This window comes from Naumovozyma dairenensis, chromosome 3 (assembly GCF_000227115.2).
Source record: "Naumovozyma dairenensis CBS 421 chromosome 3, complete genome".
NCBI lineage: Eukaryota > Fungi > Ascomycota > Saccharomycetes > Saccharomycetales > Saccharomycetaceae > Naumovozyma > Naumovozyma dairenensis.
The window spans coordinates 1,140,514-1,168,435 of record NC_016481.1 but is presented as its reverse complement, the minus strand read 5'-3'; the positions used below and the strand labels follow the sequence as shown (position 1 = coordinate 1,168,435).

At 34.8% G+C, this 27,922-nt stretch overlaps 11 protein-coding genes across 11 annotated transcripts; 5 read left to right on the top strand and 6 right to left on the bottom strand.

Moving 5' to 3' along the window:
* Positions 1-307: 307 nt before the first annotated feature.
* On the top strand, positions 308-1,255 carry RTN1 (Rtn1p; the record flags this gene model as incomplete). Its single annotated transcript, XM_003669356.1, has 1 exon — positions 308-1,255. The coding sequence occupies one exon, from the start codon at positions 308-310 to the stop codon at positions 1,253-1,255; it is 948 nt and encodes a 315-aa protein (XP_003669404.1).
* A 590-nt stretch (positions 1,256-1,845) lies between these two features.
* HEM1 (5-aminolevulinate synthase) lies at positions 1,846-3,459 on the bottom strand (the record flags this gene model as incomplete). The annotated part of the gene is made up of 1 exon (XM_003669355.1): positions 1,846-3,459. One exon carries the CDS (start codon positions 3,457-3,459, stop codon positions 1,846-1,848), a length of 1,614 nt encoding a protein of 537 aa, XP_003669403.1.
* Positions 3,460-5,184: 1,725 nt separating this feature from the next.
* On the top strand, positions 5,185-5,781 carry COX20 (Cox20p; the record flags this gene model as incomplete). The annotated part of the gene is made up of 1 exon (XM_003669354.1): positions 5,185-5,781. One exon carries the CDS (start codon positions 5,185-5,187, stop codon positions 5,779-5,781), a length of 597 nt encoding a protein of 198 aa, XP_003669402.1.
* Positions 5,782-5,949: 168 nt separating this feature from the next.
* On the bottom strand, positions 5,950-7,678 carry IVY1 (Ivy1p; the record flags this gene model as incomplete). The annotated part of the gene is made up of 1 exon (XM_003669353.1): positions 5,950-7,678. A coding segment is annotated over one exon (1,729 nt), but the record flags the coding sequence as incomplete, so codon positions are not given.
* A 647-nt stretch (positions 7,679-8,325) lies between these two features.
* PCF11 (Pcf11p) lies at positions 8,326-10,269 on the top strand (the record flags this gene model as incomplete). Its single annotated transcript, XM_003669352.1, has 1 exon — positions 8,326-10,269. One exon carries the CDS (start codon positions 8,326-8,328, stop codon positions 10,267-10,269), a length of 1,944 nt encoding a protein of 647 aa, XP_003669400.1.
* A 415-nt stretch (positions 10,270-10,684) lies between these two features.
* Positions 10,685-14,293, bottom strand: NDAI0C04970 (uncharacterized protein; the record flags this gene model as incomplete). The annotated part of the gene is made up of 1 exon (XM_003669351.1): positions 10,685-14,293. The coding sequence occupies one exon, from the start codon at positions 14,291-14,293 to the stop codon at positions 10,685-10,687; it is 3,609 nt and encodes a 1,202-aa protein (XP_003669399.1).
* Positions 14,294-14,840: 547 nt separating this feature from the next.
* Positions 14,841-19,742, bottom strand: SIR4 (chromatin-silencing protein SIR4; the record flags this gene model as incomplete). The annotated part of the gene is made up of 1 exon (XM_003669350.1): positions 14,841-19,742. The coding sequence occupies one exon, from the start codon at positions 19,740-19,742 to the stop codon at positions 14,841-14,843; it is 4,902 nt and encodes a 1,633-aa protein (XP_003669398.1).
* Positions 19,743-21,759: 2,017 nt separating this feature from the next.
* On the bottom strand, positions 21,760-22,419 carry ADK1 (adenylate kinase ADK1; the record flags this gene model as incomplete). The annotated part of the gene is made up of 1 exon (XM_003669349.1): positions 21,760-22,419. One exon carries the CDS (start codon positions 22,417-22,419, stop codon positions 21,760-21,762), a length of 660 nt encoding a protein of 219 aa, XP_003669397.1.
* Positions 22,420-23,296: 877 nt separating this feature from the next.
* HTA1 (histone H2A) lies at positions 23,297-23,695 on the bottom strand (the record flags this gene model as incomplete). The annotated part of the gene is made up of 1 exon (XM_003669348.1): positions 23,297-23,695. One exon carries the CDS (start codon positions 23,693-23,695, stop codon positions 23,297-23,299), a length of 399 nt encoding a protein of 132 aa, XP_003669396.1.
* An 842-nt stretch (positions 23,696-24,537) lies between these two features.
* On the top strand, positions 24,538-24,939 carry HTB1 (histone H2B; the record flags this gene model as incomplete). The annotated part of the gene is made up of 1 exon (XM_003669347.1): positions 24,538-24,939. The coding sequence occupies one exon, from the start codon at positions 24,538-24,540 to the stop codon at positions 24,937-24,939; it is 402 nt and encodes a 133-aa protein (XP_003669395.1).
* Positions 24,940-26,863: 1,924 nt separating this feature from the next.
* On the top strand, positions 26,864-27,820 carry CCC1 (Ccc1p; the record flags this gene model as incomplete). The annotated part of the gene is made up of 1 exon (XM_003669346.1): positions 26,864-27,820. The coding sequence occupies one exon, from the start codon at positions 26,864-26,866 to the stop codon at positions 27,818-27,820; it is 957 nt and encodes a 318-aa protein (XP_003669394.1).
* Positions 27,821-27,922: the final 102 nt, after the last annotated feature.

The window sequence follows — 27,922 nt, the reverse complement described above, 5'->3', positions numbered from 1 at the left end:
TTAATGACGGGATGCCAGCTTTTATATAAACAACCNCTTTTTTCGTCCACTGTATTGTCTAAACGATCCTTGTAAAGTTGGCTTTGGCTTGATCTCACTCAATTTCTCTTTTGGCTTTTCTATCCTTTCATCTTTCCAGCTTCTTGTTGAATTATTTATTCATTAGTTGATTTATACACAAACTTAAGAGCTAATCAAATCAGATCATCTCTCAACAAAACCTTTATTTTTTGTGATCCCCCTTTTCTTAATTCGTGATCCCGATCTGCTAGTTACGACATAAACAAACACTACTAATAAGGTACAAATGTCTTCTATTCAACAACAACATCAACAACAAGAAACTGCTGCTTCTTCAAAGAGTCGTCAATCATGCGATTGTGATATTTTACTATGGAGAAACCCAATTGAATCTGGTAAACTTTTTGGTGGATTATTAGTATCCCTTTTAGTATTGAAGAAAGTTAATTTAATTACTTTCTTCTTAAGAGCCGCTTACACCATCCTCTTAACCACAGGTTCTATTGAATTCATCTCCAAATTATTCTTAGGTCAAGGTTTAATCACTAAATATGGTATCAAAGAATGTCCAAACACCGTTGGGTTCTTGAAACCAAAGATTGATGAAATCTTAAAACAATTACCTGTCAAGCAAGCTAAGATGAGAAAGTTAGTCTTTGCTTACTCTCCAAAGAATACTTTCAAAGCTGCTATTGTCTTATTCCTATTACATAAATTATTCTCTTGGTTCTCTGTTTGGACTTTATTATTCGTCGGTGTCATTTCTGCTTTCACTTTACCAATCACTTACAAAATTTATCAAAAGGAAATTGATACTATCTTAACCCAATTATGTCAATTATTGAAACAAAAATCAAATGAATTATCTAAAGTTGCTTGTGAAAAATCTAAACCATGTTTAGAAAAATTAGAAAAGAAATGCGCTCCATTATGTAACTTAATTAGAAACAAATTACCTGCTTCCACTTCTACTACCTCTAGTATCACACCAATGTCTACTACTGCTAAATTAGCTTCTGAAGTCCCAATTGAAAAGGATATTCCAAGTGCTACTACTACTACTGCTACTGGTACTACTTCTTCATCTGAATTCCCAACTGCTCCAAGAAATGAACCATCATCATCATTAGGTACTTCTACCAAGGAATTTGATGTTGATCAATTGACAAATGAATTGAAGGAAAGTACTCAAACTTTGAAACAAGAATTAGAAGAAAATAGCAACAAGTTCTGAATCATCTGACATAATATATGTGTCATTTTATCCATTAAATATATATATATATATATATTTTCTTTTCTGTTACTTGATAACATTGAATACATCCATACTCTATCATATATCAATATATAACATATATAACACTTGTTTTAACATATTTGTTTGATTTGTTTGTTTGATTGTTTCTGACTCTTGGGTAATATTATAGCACTATCTTATTGTAATAGTAAACTAAGACGAAGGAAAATTGAAAAATATTATCCTTAAATTTGCATATATCTATATTATCTATGATTCATCATCGTCATAGTACATTAGTATGAAATATTATTATAATTATATTATATTATATTATATTATATTATATTATATTATATTATATTATATTATATTATATTATGATATGTCATAGTTATATTATTATATGGAAAATATATTTGGTATTTTATTATTATACAATTATTAATTTTAATTTTGTTTTTTAATTAAAAAAAGAAAAGAAAAACAAATTAGTTTTTACGATTTAATATAAATGAATAGCGTTTTGCGTTTTGCGTTTTGCGTTTTGCGTTTTTAGCGTTTTGCGTTTTCGGCATTAGAATCTATTCTTTAATACCACTTGAGACTTCTAATTGTTCAACAACAGGATTGAAAACATTTGGATTTAAATCCTCATTAGTTAAATTCAATTGATCTTGAGTCCATAAATTAACAGGTTCTTTGAATCCAGGTTCACCTACACCTAATAACCCACCTTGAATTTCCCAATCTCTAATGCGAGGTAATTGCAATTCATTAAATACATCATCGATTGCATTCAATAAGATATCACTTAATTCGTTATCATGACCTGGTGTTGGAGTGATTCTTAATCTTTCAGTACCACGAGAAACTGTTGGAAAATTAATTGCTTGAACATAAATCTTATGCTTTTCCATTAATATATCAGATGCTTGTTTTGCTAAATCAGGGTTACCAATCAAGATAGGGACGATATGAGATGGGTTTGGTATTACTGGGATACCTAATTGTTTCAACCCATTCTTTACATATGCGGTATTTCTTTGTTGATCTTGTCTTAAATTCAAATGACTTCTTTGGAATCTAATTGCTTCAGCAGCACCTGCCATAACAGCGGGTGGTAAAGTAGTAGTAAAGATGAACCCTGGAGCATATGATCTAAACCAATCAATCAATTTACTAGAAGCTGCCACGTATCCACCTACAGTACCGAAAGATTTACCCAAAGTACCAGTAATCATATCAACACGATCCATGACGGATTTAAATTCAGTTGATTTAATCCCCACTTGACGATGAGATTCAAAATCCACATGTTCAGCAACACCAGCACCATGTGGACCATAAAGTCCCACAGCATGCACCTCATCTAAGAAGGTCAAACAACCATATTTTTCCGCCAAATCACAAATTTTTTCAATATCAGCTACAGACCCAGCCATTGAATAAACACTTTCGAAAGCGATTAATTTTGGAGTTGATTTTGGATACATTTGTAACATACGTTCTAATTCATCCAAATCATTATGTTTAAAGATATGTTTCATAACGGGTTTTGCATGTTTGATACCAATAATCATTGAAGCATGATTCAATTCATCTGAGAAAATGACCAAATCTTTAATCTTTTCACCGAGTAAAGTCAATACCGCATCATTAGCAACGAAACAAGATGAAAATACAAGAGCACCTTCTTTCTTATGTAATGTAGCTAATTCAGCTTCTAATTCCATAGTTAATTTATTATGGCCTGCGATATTTCTTGTACCACCTGCACCAGCACCATATTTATCTAAAGTTAATTTCATTTTATTAATAACTTGTTGATTTTTAGATAATGCGAGATAATCGTTGGAACACCATACTGTTACTTTATCATTTTCCATTTGACGATGAGCTAGGGGGAATTCCTTTGCTAATCTATTTATATTGTTGAAATATCTGTATGATTTGTCGAGTCTTTTTTTCCTTAATTCGTTATCGATTAATCCGTTATAATCGAAGGGTGTTTCTTGAGTTGCATGGTTAACTATTGGAGCGTTGTTTGTTGAAGTGGTTGTTCCAGCGGCGGTGGCAGAAGCTGCTGCTGCTGCGGTGGCAGTTGCAGCATTTGCGTATGTGTATTTTTTTGTTATTGAGAAAGTGGATGTTCTCTTTGATAATGTTGGAGTTGATTTTTGAATAAATGGACGCATTATTATTGTATTATTTTTGTCTATAGGGTGAGATTTTTGATTGAAATTGAAAAAAAGATAATAAATAGATAAACAATCAAATTAGTTGATTGATTGCTTGATTGATTGATTGATTAGTAATTAGTTTTGTATTGCTCTTGTTCTTGCGTAATAAATAAGTGATGAAGGATAGGTTGTGAAGTGAAGTGAAGTGAAGTGAAGTGATGTGATGTGATGTGATATGTACAAGACCTAGTAAAAAGGGAGTAATGAATATGAGGCTCTGGTACTAGTTAGTATTCGTAATCGTGGTATTTAACCAGTTGAGTGTACGGCTATGGAAGACACCAGAAGATGTATGAAATATAGGATTGAATATAATTCAGTCTATATATATGTATGAGAGACAATATATATGTATAATACAATAAGATCTGCGAAGGAGAGGGCATCGAATACGAATACGAACACGAACTATATAGATACAGTGAAGGAATGAAAGAATGAAATGGATTAACTAGCTCAATAAATAAATAAATAAGCGCAATCGAAGCTGAAGTTGAAGTTGAAGAAGCAGAGAGAGGCAAAAAACCGTTTAATGAAATGAAGTAAAGTAAAATAGAAGGAAAATATTCCCGACAGGCCTGGGACGGAGAGAGACAGCTACCCGTACAGGAACGAGTGAGAGTGAGAGTGGGAGGTGGGAGGGGCCCGCTGGCAAACGAGAACATAACATAACAGAAGAGAACGCAACACGGTACACAGTACACAACACAGTGCGCAACACAGGCAGACCGTTAGCGACGCACAGTGTATAGTCAGCGAAGACTAATCAATCAATCAATCAATCAATCACGTTGCAGTTTTCAGTTTTCAGTTTCCAGTTTGCAGTTTGCAGTTTGCAGTTTGCAGTTTGCAGTTACAAGCGTTAATTAGCAGTGGGATATAACAAGTAGAACTTTGACTGTGTGAGTGCACGTATGTGTACGTACGTACATACGTGTGAGAGAATAGACAAATAATGATAAAAAGAAACAAGCGTCGAGAGAACCTTGCAGGGTTTGTTTCTTGTTTTTCAATAGTCAACAACACACAACAACACACAACACACAACAACAACAAGAGCAAAGGGCGTCAACCATTCATTCATTTATCCATTCATTCATCATATTAGTAAGGAAAAAATGTCACTGGCCTGGCCTCGCCCCGACTCCCACAGTTTACCCAATCATCGTTGAGCAAATATACATACGTATGACCTGGGTAGGTGTACGGCGCTAGGGAGAGCCGCTAGTTATTTGCCGCAGACAAATCATTCCGTTCCAGAAACTCCACTCCGCCCCATCGCATCCCCCAGGGTAACACACAGTGGGGCTTGGGCTACTGGCACCGAATTATATCCGTTGAAATTCTAACGGATATGTATCCGTGTCAATTATACAAGTATATTTTTAGTTACCCATTCCATCAATGCGTCGCGGGTCTGTAAGATGAATTCTCTGGTATACATTTGAAAAATTTAGTAAAGATATCAACTTCAATATGATTGTATCTAACCTTAGGGGAGAGCTACACCGCAATTATAATGATGGATCAAAACTTTACACCATCAATCTGGAAGTTAGAGACATTAGCAAGTAAAAATTGATTTATTTATTTAGTGACTGTTCTTAAATATATTTTTACAAGAGAACAGCCAAAAAAAAGAAAACACTAATCCCCTAATATTTCGTCGTCTTAGGCATAATGGGTTGGTTTTCATCTTCATCTTCTGACGACATGTCAAGAACCGACGAGAACAATCTACCCGCTCAACAACAGCAGCAAGAAACCCAAAAACAATTAACAAATTATTCAACAGGTCAAAAAATCTTACTACAAGATACACCCCCAAAATTCAATGATTCTAAAGAACCAGATTCAAACCCAAATTCAATAGATTCACAAACGTTAAAACAAGCTTGGAATTCAATCCAATGGAAAGATTTCAATCTAGAAAAATTATCATCAATTCCATGCTTTAGAGACTCTACAATGGTAGGATTCTCAACAATGTTCATAACATCATCAATAATATTCATATATAGTAAAAATCCCATAAAAGCTACCAATTGGGGGTTGGGGTCTTTAATATTGGGTTCCATGGTAGGTTGGGAACAATGTAGATTGAAAAGAAAACATAGTTTCCAAATTGCTCAATTGGCTATAAATACAGTGAAAGCAAAGGAAAAACCAATGATGAATAAAATTAATCATGATGAAAGATTAATAACTCAATGGGAAAACAACGCAAAAACTGAGACCTTAGTAGCTTCAAAAAAGAAATGGTATCAATTCTGGTAGTCACCACGTATAATGTCTTATATATATATATATATATATATATGTATATACTTATATAGAAATAATATTTACTTTTTTAGGTTCCGTTCTTATCTACATAAGAATTATATATATATATATATATATAAATATAATATCAATCCTTTCCAGATTCTTCATCAACATCCGCATTATTACCAACCTCAAGAGAACTTAAACCATCAAGTATGTTATTTGTATGGGTATCACTGTTCGTACTCTCATTGATTTCTTCATTGCTTTCCTCCATTTGCACTACTTTATGCTCCCTTTCAATATCTTCTTGTAAATTATGCACCGAGGAGTTCTCGAGATTTCCTTCGCTGTTACAATTATCATTATTATTGCCAATATTGCTAATATTGCTATTAGAATGCGTATTTGAATTACTATTTGGTAAAGCAAATGAACTGTCAAATAAACTACTGTGACTCCCATCATCATCATTATCATCATCATCACTTTTATCGTTACCGTCACCCTCGTTACTATTATAATTATTATTGTTTTTAGGATCAGATGAAGCCTGGATGGTTGTACATTCAGTACATCGCGTCCGCTCTTCTATCGTTTGACCATTACTTGTCGGTGTTAACGTTCGTCTAGATGATGAATCAATCCAAACGGGTTCTTGTAAGCGGGGTTCAGAATTATGCCCCTTTTTATTCTTATCAGTCTCATCCGCATGAACTACTTCAATGGAGGGAATCAAATTCATATTTTCATCAGCATTATTCATTGATTTGTTTCGTACTGAAGTACTATCAAGTTCCTCATGCAGTATACTTGTATTTTTGTCATTTTGTATAGTCGACGAACCATCTTCTTCTTCTTCTTCTTCTTCTTCCTCTTCCTCTCCTTCTTGTCTGTTTGCATTCTCCTCTTCAATATCTTCTTCTATATATTTATTAAAGGGATCTTCACCGTTTAACAATAATTCATCAAGCCCACCACCTGACCAACCTTTTCTAGCAATATTTTCAGATAATTCTACTTGAGCTCTTGATATAGTGGCAATCTCATCTAATATTTTGTTACAAGTATTCTCCACTATAAAATAAGAATCTCTATAATAATCATATTTAATATTCTCTAATAAGTCCAATTGATTTTGTAGATTCGTTAAACTTTCTCTATAAGATATCAAATTCCTAATTTTCCTCTTTGATAATTGACTATTATGTTTTTCTTGTAACTTCAATTTTAAACTCTCCTCTTTACTTTTAATCTTAAAATTATTCTCCAAGACTTTACTTTTCAATTTAAATTCATCAATCTCATCACGTAATTTATCATTCATCAAATTAGAAATATTACTCGACATAATTTGTTCATGATTACTTAAAAGATGGAACAATCCACTAGCACTAATCAACTTATCAGCAGTATCATCATTACAACCTTTCAATTTAGCAATCTTTTCCATTGATTCAGCCATCAACCCTGCCTTATTAGAAACATTACTCAAAGCCACAGAAAATTCATTTGCCCGTTTCAACAATTCTAACATCGCATCACTAGTATATTTAACATCTCTCTTAGTAATTAACGTTTGTAAATCGTTTATTGAACTCATACCAGATGCAATGCTAGATGGTCGCCTTGAACCAACTTTTAATTGTTGTTGTGATAATGATCTAGGAGATTCTAATAATATATCATTCGTACTAGTCGTAGTTGTAGTTGTAGTTGGGGTAGGGGTAGGGGTGTTACTACTTAGAACATTCGGAAGATTATTAGTCCCATTGTTCTTCGTCGTATCGTCATGACTTTGCCTATTGACTATGGGGTAAAACTCAGATAAATGAGGTGCATACCTAGTGGGTGAAATATAATCCTCCTTCGTCGGAAGTTTTTGAGAAGAGGAAGAATTATTCATTGACGTTGCCTCCTTTTTCTTTGTAGATTTACACTTTTTCTTTGTAGGTTTACACTTTTTGGTTGTAGTGCTGTTCCCTTTTTTTTGTTTTTGAAGTCAAAATAGTCTCAGTTTAAAGGGAAAATACTTATAACTGTGATTCAAATTGGAACTATATATTCTATTCTTTATGTTCTTCAAAAAGGTGGAATCTATCAAAGTAGATTAGATAGATAGATTCCATCTCATTGTATTGTATTTAGGGCATGTATAGGTAATATTGTTAGTATACCCTAAATTACCATATAATTAGGGTTGTTGATGGTGTCTAGATGTTCTGGAAATTTGTGAAATAATATAGAACGTATATTATAGTACATTTATTAGACTAGAAGAGAAAAAGAGAGCGTGTGAGTGTATTTCTATATAGAAACAAACTTCTAACGACTTAGATCCGTTTCTTATCTCTTCAATAGCTCCACCCAAATTCCAGCATCTTGGACCCAGCCTGCACCGTATACAAAAATTTATTGTTTCTAGGCCGGTTTTTTTCTTTTGTCTTTTTCCCTATAAATCTATCTATTAGCTCATCTGCCATTCAGATTAGGTAAAGCAAATAATATTAAGAGACTAAAAGTGTACTGTACCCTTTCTTATCAATCGCAAAAATGGACAAGGATACAGAAATTATAGTCAAAGACTTCAATAGTATTTTGGAAGAATTGACATTTAATTCAAGACCAATAATCACCACTCTAACGAAAATTGCTGAAGAAAATATCTCATGCGCTCAATATTTTGTCGATGCCATCGAATCAAGAATAGAAAAATGTATACCAAAGCAAAAATTATACGCCTTCTATGTTCTAGATTCCGTTTGTAAAAACACTGGTAGTCCATACACAATTTATTTCAGTAGAAATTTATTCTCATTATACAAAAAGACCTACTTGTTAGTCGACAACGTAACAAGAACCAAAATGATCACTTTATTCAAATTATGGTTAACTCCAAATGAATCTATAGGTGGATCAGCACCACTATTCGAAAAAAATGCTCTAGATAAAATTGAAAATTTCTTAATTAAGGCAAGTTCATTACATAAGAAAAACTTCGAGTCAATGTTACCAACTCCAACTGTTCCACTATTATTAAGGGAAATTGATAAATTAACTGCAATAACGAATGAAAGATTGAAAGATCAACCAGATGATCAAAAATTACAGACAAAATTGTTAGTCTTAGCACAATTGAAACAAGAATTACAAAAAGGGAAATTAACAGTAGAAGCTTTAAAACAAGTTCAATTACAATTGAGACAAGTTTTTGCACAAGATCAACAAGTCCTTCAAGAACGATCAAGACAACAACAACAAGGCTCTACGCCGCAACCTAATTTGTCTCTGCCTCCAGGTTCAACCGCGACATCCACAAATACAACAAATAGTCCAACTCCAAACTTACTTTCAATGACAGGTAGTAATGATCCAAATAATAATAATGCAGACTCGAATTCCTTACCAGTACCGATACCGTCGGAAAGTGGTCTTACTTCGTCTTTGTTTGGAAACATCTCTAAAATTGTGGCTCCTAAAAGTTTTACTGATCTACAGAACACAAATAAGATAGCACGTCTAGAAGAATTGTATAAATCATTGAATCATGTAGGTTTGATTTTCACACCACCAAAAAATTCAATCGTAACACTTTATGATAAGCTATCAGAACAAAATAACAAAAATGGATTAAATAATGAGTTAGATGGTTCATCACACAATAATAACCTTCCGTCAATACCATTACTACAAAACGTTTTAAATGATTGTAAGGCATTTTTTGCTTCAAGTAATGTCAATATTTTAAATACCCCAACTTTGCAATTTAATCAATCAAATATAACAAACGAAAATAATCAAATTGTGAAAAATAACCTTGTTCACCTCTTATATAGAGCTAAACCAAATAAATGTAGTACATGTGGTAAAAGATTCGGTAATTCAAACGAAGAGAAAAGATCACAAAGTTATCACCTCGATTGGCATTTCAGAATCAACAAGAGAATTAAAGGAACGACAGCAACTAGTAATACTACAGGGGGGGCAACGACCACCTCTACTGCCAAAAATATTCAATCAAGAAATTGGTATTTGCATGATACTCAATGGGTTAAATTTAATGATGATGAAATCGTTTCATTGAAGAGTTCCTCTAACAAACAACAGGATAAATTTCAAAAGACAACAGCTAATATTGACATTCATTCACAAGCAAATATACCAGGAGAAAATAACGGTAATACTCAACTTTCAAATATGGTCAACTTATTGAATTCAAACAGTACGAATAATAACGGTAGTAGTAATGCACCATATGCATTTAGTTCAATGGGCGTATCCCTTGGTGAAACTGATTTGGAAAAGAAATTCGTCATTGTCCCAGAATCGACTCAAGATATGACATTCCAATGTTCTATTTGTAAAGAATCTGTTAACGCTATTTATGATGACGATCTTGGTGAATGGGTATGGAGAAATACAATGGAAGTAGCAGGTAAAAAGTACCATGCCACCTGTTATTATGAAACCATGAAAAATAATAACAATGCTCAGTAGATAGTAATTGAATCGTCCTAATTGTTGGTAAACATTATATACTTTTATTTAATCTATAGACGAGACAATAATGGGAACATTATGCTTGTTGTATTACATTGAAACAAAAACTATTTACTTTTTTTTTTTTTGAAAGTAGTTAACTTGTCTTATAAACTACGGGTCGTTGGACCCATAAACCAAGAATATATATATATACAAAGAGATAGAAAAATCTAGTGCATCCTTAAGAATGAATATCATTGAAACGTAATATATATAGAGTATCCCCTTCAGAATATTTAGCGCAGAACTACTGCAGCTTTCACAAATACATTTTTCTAGATACTCTCAAGTGCGTATCTGTTGACAAATTAATGTTCGCCATAGCAGAAAATGGAATTGTTTTAGTATGGTTCGAATTCTTCCTGTTTGATTAAATGGTTGATGTTAAGCCATTTTCCACCATCTCCGGGTTTAATTCATTTTTAGTTTCTGGATTTTCAGCCGAATCCTTCGCTTCATCAGAAATCGAGGGAGAATCTAGTAGGCTTGCTTTCCTTTTTAAATCATCGATTACAAATTTATAAGCTTTCTCTCTATCAGATAGCAGTGCGTAGTAACTCTTGTGTACGTTTGTAAGTTGTGCCTGAAATTCTCTTTTATCTGCTTTTCTAATCTCCTGTAATTCTTCATATCTTTTTTTCCACTTAATATCTTCAGGGCTTGCAGTTATATTCACATGATTCCTTGCTTCCAATTCATTTGCCTGTTGACGAATAATTGTTTGAAAATGTTGCGATTGGGTTTTCTCTTTTTCTACTTCACCCTTCAGTATTAATATATCTTTCTTTTGCATTTCGAATGACGAATATAGCGCCTCGTAGACCTTAAAAAGGTTTGTAAATTTAGCAGCCAAGTCACTATTTTGTTTCCTATAGTTCTCAAGTTCTACAGAAATGTCCGCTGCTTTTTCATTATTAGCCAAGCGTGCTTTATAATACTCGATTTGTTCCTGTTGGGTTTTAGATTCTTCTCTATATTTGGAAAGTCGAGCATTGGCTTTGTTAAAATAATTCGCTGCACTAAATATTTGTTTTTTCCCTTCTTCAATTTGTTCCTTAAGTATCTCCTGAGTATCTTTCTCTCTAGCTAAACTTATTTTAAGGTTATCGATCTGTTGCTCCATCATCATACGAACATTTATTAGTTCGTTATGTTTTTTTATGAGTTTTTCCTTGAGTCCACGAACAAACGGACTTTCTTGCGTTAGATGAAGGTCTTCAATAGCTGAAACATTTGATAATATTTTTTGTTCTTCTTGAACGTTCTTTTGTAATTTCTGGTATTCATTCAGCCTTTCAAGAATTGAGCTCTCCAATGACCCAAGCTCCGACCTCAAAATAACACTTCCCCTATCTTTCGATGTCTTTAATTCATGGATTTCTTGCTTCAAGATATCAATTTCTATGGCATGTTGCTCATCTTTCTCACTGGTGGTAACGTCTTGGTCGAGAACTGAAACATCCGTAACCTCAGGCTTCCCTGGGGCAACAATTTCTGTTGAGGCCTCTGGAATAGTTATAGCAACACTAGATAGACCGGTAGAGACAGTTTGATTATTAGTTGACGATGATAGTAAAGTTTCCATTTCATCACATAACATATTATATACCTTTTGCAGCTCCCTATTTTCTCTTTTCAGATGTTGCATCCTACCATGTAAACTGGTGAATTTCAACTCGTATTTTATAAGTTCATCTGTCATTGCCAACAACTGTGAGTGTTCATTTTCTCGAACCGATACTAAAGGAGTAGGTTGTCTACTTGTCGTCGGAGTGTTTTTACCTTTGGATTTAATAGCAAATGAAGATAAATTCTGATTTTCCATATCGTCCTCTTCATCCGCATTCACCACAGATTTGGATTCCTTGGTCTTATTAACAGCGTTCTCAGATTGTGCTAGTTGTTTCGCTAAACTTATACCCTTTTTTTCTTTCCCCTTCAGGTTTTCTACATTTTTCTTCTTGATAATTTTACAAGGTTTTGCCATCGGCTCCTTAATAGATGAATCTTGTTTTTTCTCAGCCACTGCATTTGTAGTAACTTCATCAACCTTCTTCATTTTCCTCTTCATGTCTGATTTTGTTAAAGCTTTATCAATATCACTCTTTTCGCCAGCTGGACCAGCCGGTCCATTTGTACATGTGATTTTCTTAGTTTTTTCATTTTTTGTGTTCAGACTCTGCTTTTGAGTCTGTTGCTTAACTTCGGCAGGTTTCGGTACATTGATATTATCTACAGTATCGAAATTTTGCTTCTGTTGTTCAGATGAATGTGATTCGGGAGGATCGAATGTTTCTTTCAATAACGTACTAGACTTTCCTCTGATACTTCGGGTATTTTTGGATGTAACAGAAGGATCCGATTGGGATGTATTACTGGCTGAGGAACGTCTACGCCTTATAGGAGAATAAGGACTTGGCCAATATTTCTCCTTCAGTGCAGATGTAACATTTTCTCTACTCTCTTTGCGGTCTCTTTTTTGTCTATATCTTGTATTGATATCAGTATTATATTCCGAGGTAATATCCCTTTCTCTTGATCCTGAGTAGTGCGATGTTGTTGATGATTGAGAAGCTGATCCTGTGTTAATAATAGCACTGGAAGCGTTCTTACGAGTTGCAATGGTGTCCAAGTATGCTTTTAATCCCATATTTTTCTTTTCCCACTCGTCATGTTCCTTTTGTAAAGCAATAGCTTTCTCTTGCGTCGCCATGCTTAAGGCATTCCTTTTACTATGGTGCTCAGTGGGTTTAGAAGCCCCACGCGTTGGAGACTCTGCTGCTATATGTTGAATAGGCAAAGTAGGTAGAGAGGCAGCATTTGGCTTGCTTTGCGAAGACTCGTTGATATGGGTTGGAGCACATTTCGGCGATCCTACCCTACCGGTTTCTCCTTTATACGATGATGATACTGTACCGCCCGAAGACTCTCTTTGGTGTGATTGACCTGAAGATGGAGATTGACTTGTTTCATTTCTTGTGACTCTCGTCGATGACTGTTCTAGGGTTAGTGATGCTGTTTGGATCGACTTTGATGGTGTAGCTGGCGCTTTTACTTGCTGTATATTTGGCAAGTTGACTGTTAGTTCTTCCTTAGTAGGATCTAGACGTGCTTTTTTATCACGGAAAAGGGCTTTCAACGTAATGACTCTTCTGGGAAGAAACACATTTGACTGTTTGGTGGGAGATTTATCATAAACTTTTCGGGGTATAACTAGATTTTTTTTATTTTCTTGAGTCAATCCTGTTACGTCTTTAATAGGATCAACTGATTCTTTGGTACCCGGAACTACTAGAGCACCAGTGGACGGTATAGTACCTTTGCTAAGTTCCTCGACCACTTCGTTATTTACTTCTGTGACAGCTGGTTTTTCGATTGGTTCATTTATCGGAGTAGGTGTGGATGCTACTGCTTTATCAGATGGCTCTTTGGGCACTTTATTTATTACTTCTTCAATCGCTTTAGCTGGCTTTTCAATTGCAGCTGTAGTCGACGTAGATAGCAGTTGATTTCCATTTGAACTAATTTCTTCGGGTAGAGCTACAGTGGGCGAATCCTTTGCTACGGATTCTTGAGACTTGGGCGTGAACTGCCTTTTTAGTCTCCTTGTTTTAAAAATATCAGATAGTTTTGTAACACTGGGTTTTGGAGTAAATTTGACAGGCTGTTCCGTAGCATCGGACTTAATCGTTTCACCTGCGGTATCTGAAGGTGAATTCGTCAATGCTGTTGTAGATATCGTGGATTTTTGCTCCTGATTGGTATTTACATCGTTATTTAATTTTTGTATTTTAAGCGAAGGGCCATCAGTTGGATCTGTTCGTTCATCTCGACTTTCCTCGATCTTGTTGTTATCAACTGCTGATGATTTAGTCGATTCGACGTTGTTTGCAATGTTTGCTATTCGAGTTCCTAGAGTATTGATTCCTTTTTGTGCATCGGAGGTCGCGTCACTTACAGCTTTGCCGCTATTGTCCATTCTAACAAATAGGGCTAATTCCTGGTAGTGATATTAACCTGTTGGAAGCACCTTGTGGTAGACAGTTACCAGTCCGGAGATCTCCAATCTTTATTTATGTTAGCTCTGGCCCCATCGATTATTTTCAAGAATTTGTTCGTCACATTTTTAAGTTTTATTTGTGTTGCTGACGCCGCCGTAGTTTTTCTTTTGAATCCTACCGCGAAAATATTTGGACAGTTGATAGTTGATGCGACACAGTAATGCAATTCTAATTTGGATTCTGATCTACATAAACTAGAATGGTGGAGGTTTGATTCCTTGCTCCCATTAAGAAAACACAGTGCGGCGAAGTGTAAATTTGAAGGCTGTAATCCTTGCGTTAAGTCTTAGTCAGTTAGAAATTACATGATACTTTATAGTAAGATACAAAATGGGATAATTGATTAAAAATAATATTAAAGTTACAAATTATTGGTGAGTTAAAACAACCAATAAGCCTATAAATAGATTAATAAAGTAAATATAAATATTGGAGAATTATCATGTATGACTGACGAAAATCTGATCATTCATAGGCATGCTGAATTTTTCTTACTTCTCTGTGTGGAATTTCCGCCCCATCTTGTTCGATAGTGTCACTGAAATAAACAGGTTGCATAATAGGAGAAATGTCCCCTACCATCTTGGATTTTTGAAGCGAAGTTTCGAGATTGTATAAAAATGTTGGCTTATTTTTCGGTTTCTTTAAATCTTTCTTAAAACCTCTTTTCAAATCTTTTTTCGAGCTTTTCTTCGGATTACTATTAACTTCGCTGTTTGAGCACTTCTTTTCTAATTGTTTAATTTGTCGCTCCTTTTGAGCAAGTTTTCTCAATAGTTTCTTAAGTTTTTTGTCTGTTTTCTGATGGGTTTCTGTGCTCAGTTGCATAGAAATAAGTCTCTTTGTAAGTTTCTTAACTTTATGATCCCTTTTTTTCAAAAGGTGCTTATATCTTCTGAGTTCTTTTTCATTTTCTTCAGCAATTTTTTCTACTCTCTTTACTTCAGCGGTTTGTGATATCAATTTAACTTCATTGTCCATAACTAATCCAGATAACGATTTAATAATCTCTTGAGATTTAAGGATTTCTTGGTTTCTGCTCTCCATATTCTTAGAGAGGTTCTCGATCAAGCCCTCGAAGTAGACAAGCATATCCTCCTCACGAGTTTGCTCATGTTGCACTTTCTTATGCCTACTTTCATCTTTAATCGAAATAACAGCTGGCCCTTGTACATTTTGATATATCGGTTGCGGTATTTCTCTAATAGCGGTTACAACACCTTCGCTAGGATAAATATTCCCTTTAAGGGACTCCTCTTTGATAACTTCCTTAGGTTTGATGGTGTGATCTAATAGGCCTATACTACTTGATGGATAGTTTCTAAAGTCAGGAGAACCTTCATCAATCTCATTTTCTGCTTCTTCACTGGATTCCGATACATTAGTTACATCATGTTTTGGAACACCTTCCGCATTCATTGTAGTTGGGAATTTCAATTTCTCAAAATCGATATTCATATTACCAAAAAAACGTAAAGTTTTCTCGGTTGACCAAATTCTTAATTTTCTACCAACAGGAGATTCTCTAACAGTTTTCTCATATCTTTTAAAATGCTCTTCATCACCGAAATCTTTTGGTGATCCCTTGATGACGACGATGTTCGGAGCTGGGGTAGTAAAAGCCGCTAGAAATTGAACATGAAATTCAGTTTCAAATATACTTCTAATTTTATCAAATTCTTCATCGACAGTGCGCTTCTCTGAATCTGTAATATTATTTGGATAAGTGGGATCCATATAAACGGTGGCGTTCTTCAAGGTTTCCCTCCATTCATTCCTCCATATACCTCTAGAACTTTTATCTGCTTGAACACTGGAATTGGAAGCACTGGTAGGTCTTGCTACCTTTGTTAGTGCATCTAATTTATGATTTCTAAGGTCCTCCAACTTCAAAACTGGGTGCGACTTCCTATACTCTTCACTTATAGGAATATCAATAGGAATATATTCAAGCTTATCCCTTTTATGGAGCTGTTGATAGAAAAAAGCATGTGAAGTTTCGTAATTGTTATACGAACAGATATTATTCGTCACACTGGATTTTGGATCATCAACGAATGGTACATGCTTTACCACTCCACATTCAATTAGATCAGAAATTGAATTCTTGTCATAGACTGTTTTAGCTGCTAATTTTTCCATTACACCAATTGCCAGTATTCTATCATGCATCTTTCTTTCTGTGTAAGGATCGATGGCAGCAGGAGCTTCTTGTGAAGCAGCCAGTTCAGCTTCAAATGTTTTCCCTTTTACCGGAGACGAATTTTTAATATAATCTAGGATTTCAATATCATCGAAATCATCAGAGGAGTCGCTGGAAACGTCTGTCGAGCCTTTATTGGATCCATGCTTCATTGCTTCCTCCTCAGCTCCATCAGGAATATAGATAATTTCCATTTTTGCTGTACTAAAATCCGTAGTAACAGGTGATATCGGTTCAAGTTTGGGAACATCTGATCCTGAATAAGAAATAATTGAGCCTTTTAGACGATGAGGTTTTGGGGTTGATGGAAATATGGTATTATTCTCTTTGATAAATGAAGTATTTCCCTCATTATTATTACTTTTTGTAGCAGCAGTGTTAGTGCTCTTATTTGTAAATTTATTCAGAACCGATGCCAATGATTTTGTTTTTGAAGTGCTTGCTACTGAAGAATTGTAAACATTGGAGAACAGTTGTAATAGTGCATTCTTTTGTGATGAAGTGGACTCTGGTTCTTCCCATAATACTTTACTCCATTTCGATTTAGTCGATTCTAAAATATCATCATTGTTTCTTTTCCTCTCCATTGCATTAAGTTTCGACTTTGAACCAACTTCTTCCTTTGATTCAACTGTCTTCATACTTGAATTTGTAGTTCCTAATTTAGTCGAGTTGGTTTTATTTTGTACAAATAAAGGCATATTAGTCTGGGTTTTTACTCTGGACCTTGTATCCTGTTCGCCCTCTCTTCCGATATGGTTTCCACTATCAAGTTCTGCAGTCGGAATTGGATTTGGAGATATTTCCTCAGAAAAGTTAAACGGCAGAGTAAGTGAGTTTTTATTTTGGAGAATTGGTAAGGAAGCTTTGGTTTGGGAACGGTTCATAACGTTCTCTACAGTCATATCCACATCCACACTCGGTTCCGCAGAGATTTCTACATCCTTTCGTCTATCAGTTTGAACAGTTAAAATGGGAGCTGGAAGAATTACGTCGCTATGTTTAAAAGGCAAAATAGGTAAATTCGTATTCTTCGGAGTTGAAACTGATGCCTGAACATTAGAATATTTAATACTAGGTTTCACAGAACTTAGATTTGTCGGTATAGCTGGTGCATCTTGGTTTTGAAGTGAACCCTTATGTTCAGGAGCTTGAGTGAATTCATGCTTTTCAGATGCAGTTATCACGCCACCGCTATTTCTATCAGCAGCCGACTTGGGTGGCGCCACAGAGCCAGGATTGGAAAATAATAGGCCACCAGTGAAATTAGAAACGTGCGGTTGTTCATCTTTTTCTTTCGTTGTTCTTTCTTCAAGGTCAACTTCTTTAACTAGTTCAGTGAGACGAGATCGAAGGCTAGACTCTGCTACTACTCTCTCGAAGTTTGCTTTAGATTGGATAGCCTTATGCGGAATAATATTCTTTGTTTTAGTCTTATCGAAAGTGTTAGTAGCAGGCGGTATGTTTATATTTGCAACAGCATTTTCTTTAGCAGTGCCTGAGGAATGTTTGTTTGCATTTACACCATGTTTGTAACCTTCATCCTGTACTTGTTTATCAATATTTGCTTCATTACTAGGTGTGAGTGCTTCCACATTATTTTGTTTTGTCGTGATATTTTGAGAAAGAAACTTGTTAGAGCTACTTTCCAGTGTATTTCCTTCATCTTTACCGCTGCTCAACGCATCTGTCTTACCTTCAACGACGTGATCGGTATCATCTAGTTTAGATGATATGATAGGTATCTCGAGTGTATCTGATGCTGGAGAGTTGGGTAAAGTAGAACTTGGGCTCACTTCATCAATGGTATTTTCATCTGTAAGGGGCATGCCAGATACATCAGCAATGTGTGAAGCAGACTCATTTTCCGATATATTTTTAGCTGATTGAGTAATTATTGATTCTTTTGACACTTTATCTTCATGTTCAATATCTTCTTGAATTGTTGCTGTTTTTTTATCAGGTGCCGAAATTGAAGGGATGTTAGAAGCTGTTGTATCAACTTGTGGAAGCAATCCGTTCGTTGGTGGAATTTTAGGTAAATTACTGACTATTTGCGCATTTGATACCTTATTCTTATTTTCAGTTCCTTCTTCTTGTTCTGACGTTATTTTAGAAGGTGTCGAAATATTTGTAGGCATATCGGAACTAGTTACATCATCCTTAGCTCTCTCGTTGCTAGAATCTACCTCATCTACATTTGAATGTTTTGGCAATACTGTTTCTAGCTCTTCAGAAGATATAGTTCTTTCGTCGCCGACATCTTTTTTGGTATTAGTCGGTATGAGGGAAAGACTATTTAATGCCGTATTCACTTCGGCACTAATATCAGACGAATCTGATGATCCATTCTCGGATGCTTTCGGACTTCCTGAAAATACGTCAGGTACTGCAGGAACAATTTTTAATGGCGTTTTTGAAGTAATTACTTTTGGCTTTGCTGTCGAAGGATGAGAATGATCTGCACTGCTCTTATTATTTCGTATCATATTTCTTACATTTGATAAAAATGAAGTAGGACCTCTCTGAAAGGGAACTGGATTAAGAGGTGTTTCTTTTGTTTCGTTTTCATCACCTTTAGAAGTTGGGCTTTTAGTATTATTATTTTTTTCAGTAGTTTCGTTATTTTCGGATGTCTTATCTACTACTAGTAGTTTTGGAAGTGGTGTTATTCTATCATTATGAGCATCGATTGTGGAGGAAGATCTGACTATGTTAGGTTTATTGATATATCTCCTATGTTCTACACTTTTACTTTGTTTCCCAGTTACAAGAAGAGGCACTTTTCTTTTTGGTGTTTCTATCAAGTCATTTCTGATAGCTTTACCAAATGCAGTTTTTGATCTGAGGAGCGATAGTAATCCACTATCGCTCACGTTTGTAAGTTGTGATGGACGATCTATTTTAAAATTAGCTGGATTTTGCTTTTCTGGATGTGCCCTAATGACATTAGATAACAAGGCCTTCTTTCGTACAAGCTCAGCTTTTTTTTGCAAAATGTATGACGGCCCACTCGATTGTTGAGATTTTTTTGCTTTGCTATTCTTTTTGTTGGTATATTTCATTAATGGAATGTTTGGTGAATTTAATTGTTCATGGTTTCCCTTATCTGGCCTATCTTTAGAAGGCGTAGATTCATTCGATGACTTAGAAAGATTTGTCATATTTAATTGTGATTCCTAATAGTGATTATCCATATGCTGGTTCTGTAGTTGTAAGATGTAGATAATTGTTGTTTTCGTAAAATGCTTATATCGATGAGAAGAGGAATACAGTAGCTTTTTTTACTTAATGTTACTTTATTGGCACTGTTCTTCTTTCAGTTCTTTTGAAGTCCCTGATAACAGTAAAGGGAAAGGGTAGAAACTTAGCTAGAGTCGTCAGTCTTATTTCTTGATACCTTTCAGTGAATCGAGTTGTAATTACATACGTTTAGTCTAGATAATTAACGGCAACTGTTTGTTTGTTTGTTTTGTTTGTCTGTTTTAGTTTGTTTACATATTTGTCGCCTAAACTGCGAGAGTGAAAAAATCCAACATCTCAAAAGACAGAAAAGGGATGAGCTAAACATTTGGCAAGATCTTTAACAATCCAAGCTTTGGTACAAAGAGGCAGCAAGTTGATGGTTGCAGAACAAATGGAAACATATTTAACGGCATAAGATTATTTTACGTTTACATGAAAAAAAATGTACGCACTGTTGGGAATAATACATTAAGTATTATCTGAAGAACATACGTCCCATAACGATCCCTCATATTATGCAGGCAGGCAAATTGTTTCATTATAAATTACAAATTCATTGCACCCATTCGCAATGTCATAGTTGCCTTGTAGTAGATTTGTAATTGGGGAATCAAAGAGACAGGTTGAAAGATTAAAGGGAATAAACTCCACCGGATGCTTTCGAATAAAGAAAACCTAGTGCTAATTCACAGAGATTGAAGTATTCATTTCTCATCCCTATCCAATATTGAGAGCAAAGAGTGGCTGCTTCTTTGATTAGTGTCGGTCTCTTGATTTTTGACTCCTTCAAATATCCACTTATCTCATCAGTAAAACGGTTGTCAGAAGTTGAATCGAATGATGTTATAACTGAAACAGTTGACCGGACTATATTTTCACCTTCTTCACTCCAACGATTTTGGAAATAAACTGAAATGTTTTCTTCTTCGGTTCATTCCTCTTCCAACGTCTTTTTTGAAGTAATGCGAGGTCATAGATAAGTTCGACTATGGTGCCAAGAAGTCGCCTACCAACATTCAATCGGAATCCAAGAGATATTCAAAATATTCATTGAATTTCTCTCTCATGAGCTTAGTTGCCATGAAGATGGCCATATCTTCTTCATCCAAATCGCCAAATTTTTCTCTTACCTCCTTCCAAATTTGGTATCAAATTTCCCATTCAATAAGGAATCATTAAGGTCCTGAAATAATGAAGCCAATAGATAATAATGATGGAAGGCCCATAGCATGTACTCAGTATTATCACCTTGTGAATTGTAATAATACTTATGAAATGGCTTCACAAAATGACTGATAATTTTGATAGATCCTATTTCTCTGTCAGTGAAATCAAAGGACGCTTTTTTATTCTTTGGAATAAACTCCACCTTCGTATTAAAGAAGATCAACATCTTTGGCCACATCTCTTCAAACGCAGCAATCATCTCAAACGAGGAAAACTATGTTGTCTCATTCGCTTGTGGAGGTAATTTCCCGACCACCTTTTTGAATTCATTGGCAAACGGAGTGTTGATCCCAATGTTGGCTATATTCTCTATCTTTTCAATAGTTGCTGGAATTAACTGGCATAGGCTATTGAGAAACTTTTTCATGAAAAGGTTCATGAAGTGAACCACATCGGACAAAAATGATACCGCCAAACTGTTTCACTTTTGGGTAATTTGGCATCGGAACATCATTCAGATTCTTTGAAAAACAATAATCGCTGTTCGGTTAGTGTTTCAAACAAACAAACCAAGAAACCGATTAAATTTGACTTCCTCTCTCCTGCAGCTGATCTATGTAAAGTATTGCTTCTAGTTCATGAAATTAATTGAATTATAATTATATGTAGTAATTAATTATTTTATTTATTTAATTTTTGGTAATCGTTTATCATAAGATCTATTTTATTCTTTTTTTCCTTCTATTCTATTGCTTTGATGAGAGTGAATTAGTTCAAAGCTTTCAAAATTTCATCCCAAACTGTAGCAGGTGGTTGAGAAGCATCAACACCTGACCAAATACCGCTCTTCTTATAGAAATCGACAATTGGTTCAGTTTGAGCATGATAACCAGCCAATCTTTTCTTCAAAGCGTCTTCATTATCGTCAGATCTTTGAATCAAAGGTTCACCAGTGATATCATCAATCATATCAACCTTTGGTGGATTAAACAATTTATGATAAGATCTCCCAGAAGCAGGATGGATCAATCTTCCAGTGATTCTTGAGACTAACAAATCATCATCAACTTTTAGTTCTACAGCTCTTTGTAAAGGAGTACCTTGTTCAGCCAACATTTGATCTAATTTTTCAGCTTGTGGGATAGTTCTTGGGAACCCATCCAAGATGAACCCATTCTTACAAGCTGGATTATTAGTCAATTCATCTTTGATCATGTTGACCATGATTTCATCAGAGACTAAACCACCTTTATCCATGATTTTCTTGGCTTCTAAACCTAGTTCAGAACCCTTGGCAATTTGAGATCTCAACATGTCACCGGTGGATAAATGGGCAGCGTTGTATTTTTCAACTAATTTTGGTGCTTGGGTACCTTTACCGGCACCTGGTGGGCCAATCAAGACGATTCTTAGAGATGAAGTAGACATATTTTGTTACGTTGTTTTGCTCGATTGCTTTTGTTGTATATAAGGTTATTTAAAAACTATATTGAAAGACGAATTAGTTTTCACAATATGGAAGTTTATGTACATGTATATACATATATATATATATATATATATATATATATATATATAACTCGACGACTTATTCTATGACCGAAGCCTAAACTTTGACGGCAGCGCCTGCCCGGCTCACCCGCCCGCCCGTCCGCCCGGCCTGCTGTCCGTCCCGCTGTCCGTCTTTGTTCTTTCTTCCTTCGCGTCGAGGATGTCGTCTTGTTTGTTCGTTTTTCCGCAGGAACAAAAAACAATTCGTCAAAGGGACCATCTCTCAACCTATCCATCGGTCGGTCTACGGATAATTCGATTCATTGGAAATTTTTTCAACTGCAACTATGGATTTCGGATTATTGTTCCGCGACTTTAAAAGTTAAAGGCGACAGTGACAGCGATAGCATCTGAGGCATTGTAATCGAATATCTCTAAATTGTAATTTTTATATAATACAACTAAAATCTATTGAAGTGGAAGAGAGGCGAATTGTTCTTCTTATTTTTTAAGTTTTTTATAATTTTTGTATTATTATATAAACCTGTTACATAAACTAAATATATATGGTACAATTTATTTCCATGGAATACCTATTATGGTTATGGTTATGGTTATGTAGCCACCGTCCCGAATGATCATTATCTTTCTATATTTGAAGATATGAAGAAGGAGAATAGAAATGTAGATCGTTTCTCGTTTTCATTGAGATTAATTCACGTTTGTTTGTTTGTTTGTTTGTTTGTTTGTTTTCCATTACTAGGTCATTACTAATATTATCACTTGAAATGCACAAAAAGAAAATCCAATCAGATTATAATTCTTGAGAAGCTTTAGCAGCCTTTGCTGACTTCTTTGGCAACAAGTTTTGATGAATATTTGGTAAGACACCACCTTGAGCAATAGTAACGTTCCCTAACAATTTGTTTAATTCGTCATCGTTTCTGATGGCTAATTGTAAATGTCTTGGAATGATTCTAGTCTTCTTATTATCTCTGGCTGCGTTACCGGCTAACTCTAAGATTTCAGCAGCTAAATATTCTAAAACAGCAGTTAAGTAGACTGGAGCACCGGAACCGATTCTTTGAGCGTAATTTCCTCTTCTCAAAAGTCTATGAACTCTACCAACTGGGAATGTTAAACCAGCTTTAGCTGATCTAGATTGAGAAGCCTTAGCTGTAGAACCTGCTTTACCACCTTTACCACCGGACATTGTATCTTGAATATATATATTATGTGTGTTGTTTATTTGTTTGTTTTGTTAAAATAAAACTTAAGCAATTACTTTATTATTAGATGATAATAAGGATAGAATGAAAAAGAAAGACAAATTGAAAATGAACTTATCCAATTCATGCTCTTCTTAAATACTTCTTCCATCGCAATAATGTGTTGTTTAGGATTGGGAAATCAGTGAAGATAAAGGACTAATCGTTTGATTTACATACATATTATTCTCTGCAATGATATTAAGAGACTTTTCTCTCTTCCCTCTTTGTTTTCTTAGAGCACCACCACCCAGAAAAAGAAGGGGAGCCCCATTCCTTGAATTTCACACATTCCTATGAAAAAATGGGAATACCATCTATGAATTCCTTTAACGCGCGAGAACATCAGATTTCAAAAGAACGCGACATGATTCTTAACTATGGATAATTACTCAAAGGCCCAATGGGGAAATTTTCCACATCGCCACCATTCCCCCTCCCTCTGTTCCCAGAATTTCGCGCCTACTACATAATAAACCACCTACATAGGAGCTCTGAATGCGTGAAGGTTTCAGCACGCGAAGGGAAAAAACACTAATTACAGTAAGTAAGATGTTTTCTTTCTATTGACTTCAAAGGTTTTGACTGGGAACTGTCAATACAGTATCGTTCGTTCGTTGATAACAAAAAATAACGTTACAAAAATGAAATGTATATAAGAGATCAATTGCAGAAATGATATCGTCTTTTCATATTCCGTTAACTGAATTTCATTTCATTTAGGGATAAACCGAATAAATCATTGGTCCACTCACACTCACACTCACACACATAAATAATAATAATAATGTCATCTAAAGCCGAAAAGAAACCTGCTGCTTCTAAAGCTCCAGCTGAAAAGAAACCAGCCGCCAAGAAAACTTCTACTGCCACTGAAGGTATTAAAAAGAGAACTAAAGTCAGAAAGGAAACATATTCTTCATACATTTACAAAGTCTTAAAGCAAACACATCCAGATACAGGTATTTCTCAAAAATCAATGTCTATCCTAAATTCATTCGTTAATGATATCTTTGAAAGAATTGCCACAGAAGCTTCTAAATTGGCTGCTTATAACAAGAAATCTACCATATCAGCTAGAGAAATTCAAACTGCTGTTAGATTGATCTTACCTGGTGAATTGGCCAAACATGCTGTCTCTGAAGGTACTAGAGCTGTTACTAAATATTCTTCCACTACTCAAGCTTAATTGAGATAAAAAATGATAAAAATAACATTGGAAAAACAGGATATGTTCTGTGAATTCAGGTGAAATGCTAATGGAAGAGGTAGTTTTTTATTTGTCTGTTTTTAAATTAGATTTAAGGAGAGAAACTAGAAACAGCAGGGTCGGAAGGTTATCTATTCTGAAATTATTTTTTTTTCATTTTCATTTTGAATTAAAATGAAAGTTGTATCACAATTGTATTTAATGAAAGATAATATATCTTTATATATATTATATATATATATTCTAGTCTACATATTAAATGGTTTATAATTAACACACTATTACAACCAAAGAAACTAACTTTTTTTTTTCCTAATTCCTCTTTTCAGTTTTGTTTAAAGATAGGTACCTCCGATAAAAAATAAAACCAAGAAAATTTGTCACTTCAATTCGTTTACTTGGTCTTTATTATGTACTCTATACGTGTCATATAATAAAACGTTAAGATAGCTAATCAATCTTGAACCGGAATCTTTTCCTTCTAACATTTTTTTGACAATTGTTACAAATAAATACAGTTTTTTATTTATTTTACGTTAACTAAATTTTTAATATTAGAGAGTTTCCAAAAAATAGAGTAAACTTAATATTAAAAATCGAAAAATAAACAAAAACGATCATTTTTTTAAACTGAAATTTATTTTGTAGTCAGACAATTTTTACAGAGTAGTGACAACAATGAACGCCCCATTTAAAGAAAGGTTATATAGACTACATAAAAATATATAGGATACATTCACATAATAAATGGTGTGTGAGCGAATACCTGATTATTACATGAACATTGCTCCACCCTGAACTTTCGCTGCAAGATTTCCACGAGCTATATCTAGGGGTGTTGGAATTGGTAGAGGAGAGCTCTCTCGGAGTGGATTAGTAGGTAAAATAACAAGTGAGAGTGGATAGATGCACGACCCCAAAGTGTAAAGACAGATGCAGTTAAATATTGTACTAGACGTGTTGTCATCTGAATAGAAGCGACAGCGACAGCGACACTTTGACAAAGACAGAGCTTACTCTCACAACGGTAGTGCTAACCCTATTAAAAGGACTGCTTAGAAGAAAGGGTCTTTAAAGGCTCTACGTATGTACTATATTATAAAACAAGCTATGCTATATACGTATATATATTATCAACGTCACAAAAGAGAAGAGAAATAGGAACTGGAAAGTGTTACCCTGGCTTTGTCTTTACAATTAGTAATGTTCTTCATTATGATTGGCTTAGCCACTCCGGGCCAGTTCTTTTTTTGCCGCCGTGAGAGCCCCCGAGGAAATGGGGTGGTCTTAACGGTGGGGAGGCAAAAACACTGGTGGGGGATATTCCCTTTCCTCAGAATATCTTGGAGAAGCCAAGACACAATTTTCATAAAAGTCGTTAAAAACAATAGATCCCCGCACAACATGAGGCCCGTGGGGGCTTGAACTTCAAGACAATCAATTATATCACAAATTTCCACTAAGAAAAAACAAAACAGTCCTCTCACATTAAAATCCCCCCATTCATTCATTCATTGCCAGACAAAACAGTAATTTGTAAGCAGGAAACCAGAGGTTATAAACTTGACTGAACTGAACTGAACTGAACTGAACTTGGAGAAACCATTTGACATAAATACGTATAGTATAATACTCTTTAATTACAAACCGTTATTTTCGTTCCATTATCTCCACTTGCAAAGCATTTGTCATCAGTGTATATTTTCGTTCATTCCAGTAAATTAAACTTCACTCACATAAGAAAAGTTTCAAACGCATCGCTAATACGCACGCTGGCATTCGAGGAAAATACAATTGTATAACAAAAAAACTATACAAAAAACCAGGACACTAGTCAGTAACTCAAATCATACACCATAGACCTCCCATCATACAAATAAGCAATTCGAAATACACAACTCAAATGTCTATCGTAGCTTTAAAAAATGCAGTAGTGAAAGTTATCTCATCAAATGCTGATAATAAGAACAATACTCAACAACAGCAAACTCAAAATACATCCTCATACGGTTCAATAACCACTAATAATGATAACAACAATAATAATAGTAATAATCTTGGTCAACAACCAGATTTAGAACAAGGACTTAGCCCCTCAACAAAATCATTAAACTACGATGTCGATTCTTCAAGATCTTCAAACAATAACGATTCAAACGTTGGTATCTTCGATTCTCTAGATCCAAGAATGATAAGTGATCTAATCATAGGTCTAAGTGACGGTTTAACTGTCCCATTCGCTCTTACCGCAGGGTTATCTTCACTAGGTGATTCTAAATTAGTCATTACGGGTGGGTTCGCAGAATTAATATCTGGAGCCATATCAATGGGTCTTGGTGGTTATTTAGGTGCCAAGAGTGAATCTGACTATTATCATGCTGAAGTTAAACAAGAACGTAGAAAGATTTTTGAAAATCAAAATTTAATTTATCATGAAGTGGAAGATATTTTGATTCAAATTAATCCGGATTTTTCTGAAGAAACTATATTATCTTTCATTAAAGATTTACAATCAAATCCAGATCTTATGTTAGATTTCGTTGTTAGATATGGGAAGGGATTAGAGGAACCTGCTGAGAATAGACAATTTATAAGTGCAATGACCATAGGAGGTGGGTATCTAATAGGTGGGTTTGTACCATTGTTTCCTTATTTCTTTGTGACGAGTGTTCATCAAGGATTGATATATTCTATAATAGTTATGGCTGTGACTTTATTCCTCTTTGGGTATTTTAAGGCTCAAATTTCAATGGGGGATGTTTCTACTTTCCCAAGAAAGATCGGTGAAGGTGTTGAAATGATGACTGTGGGTGGTGTAGCTGCAGCTGCAGCTTGGTTCTTTGTTAAATTACTAGGTTAATCTACTTTATAAGTCCACTCCAACTACCATTTACTGTCTCTTATAAAGTAACATTTACATCCTGCATTTGCATCTTATTCCATTACAGAAAGAAAAATACAT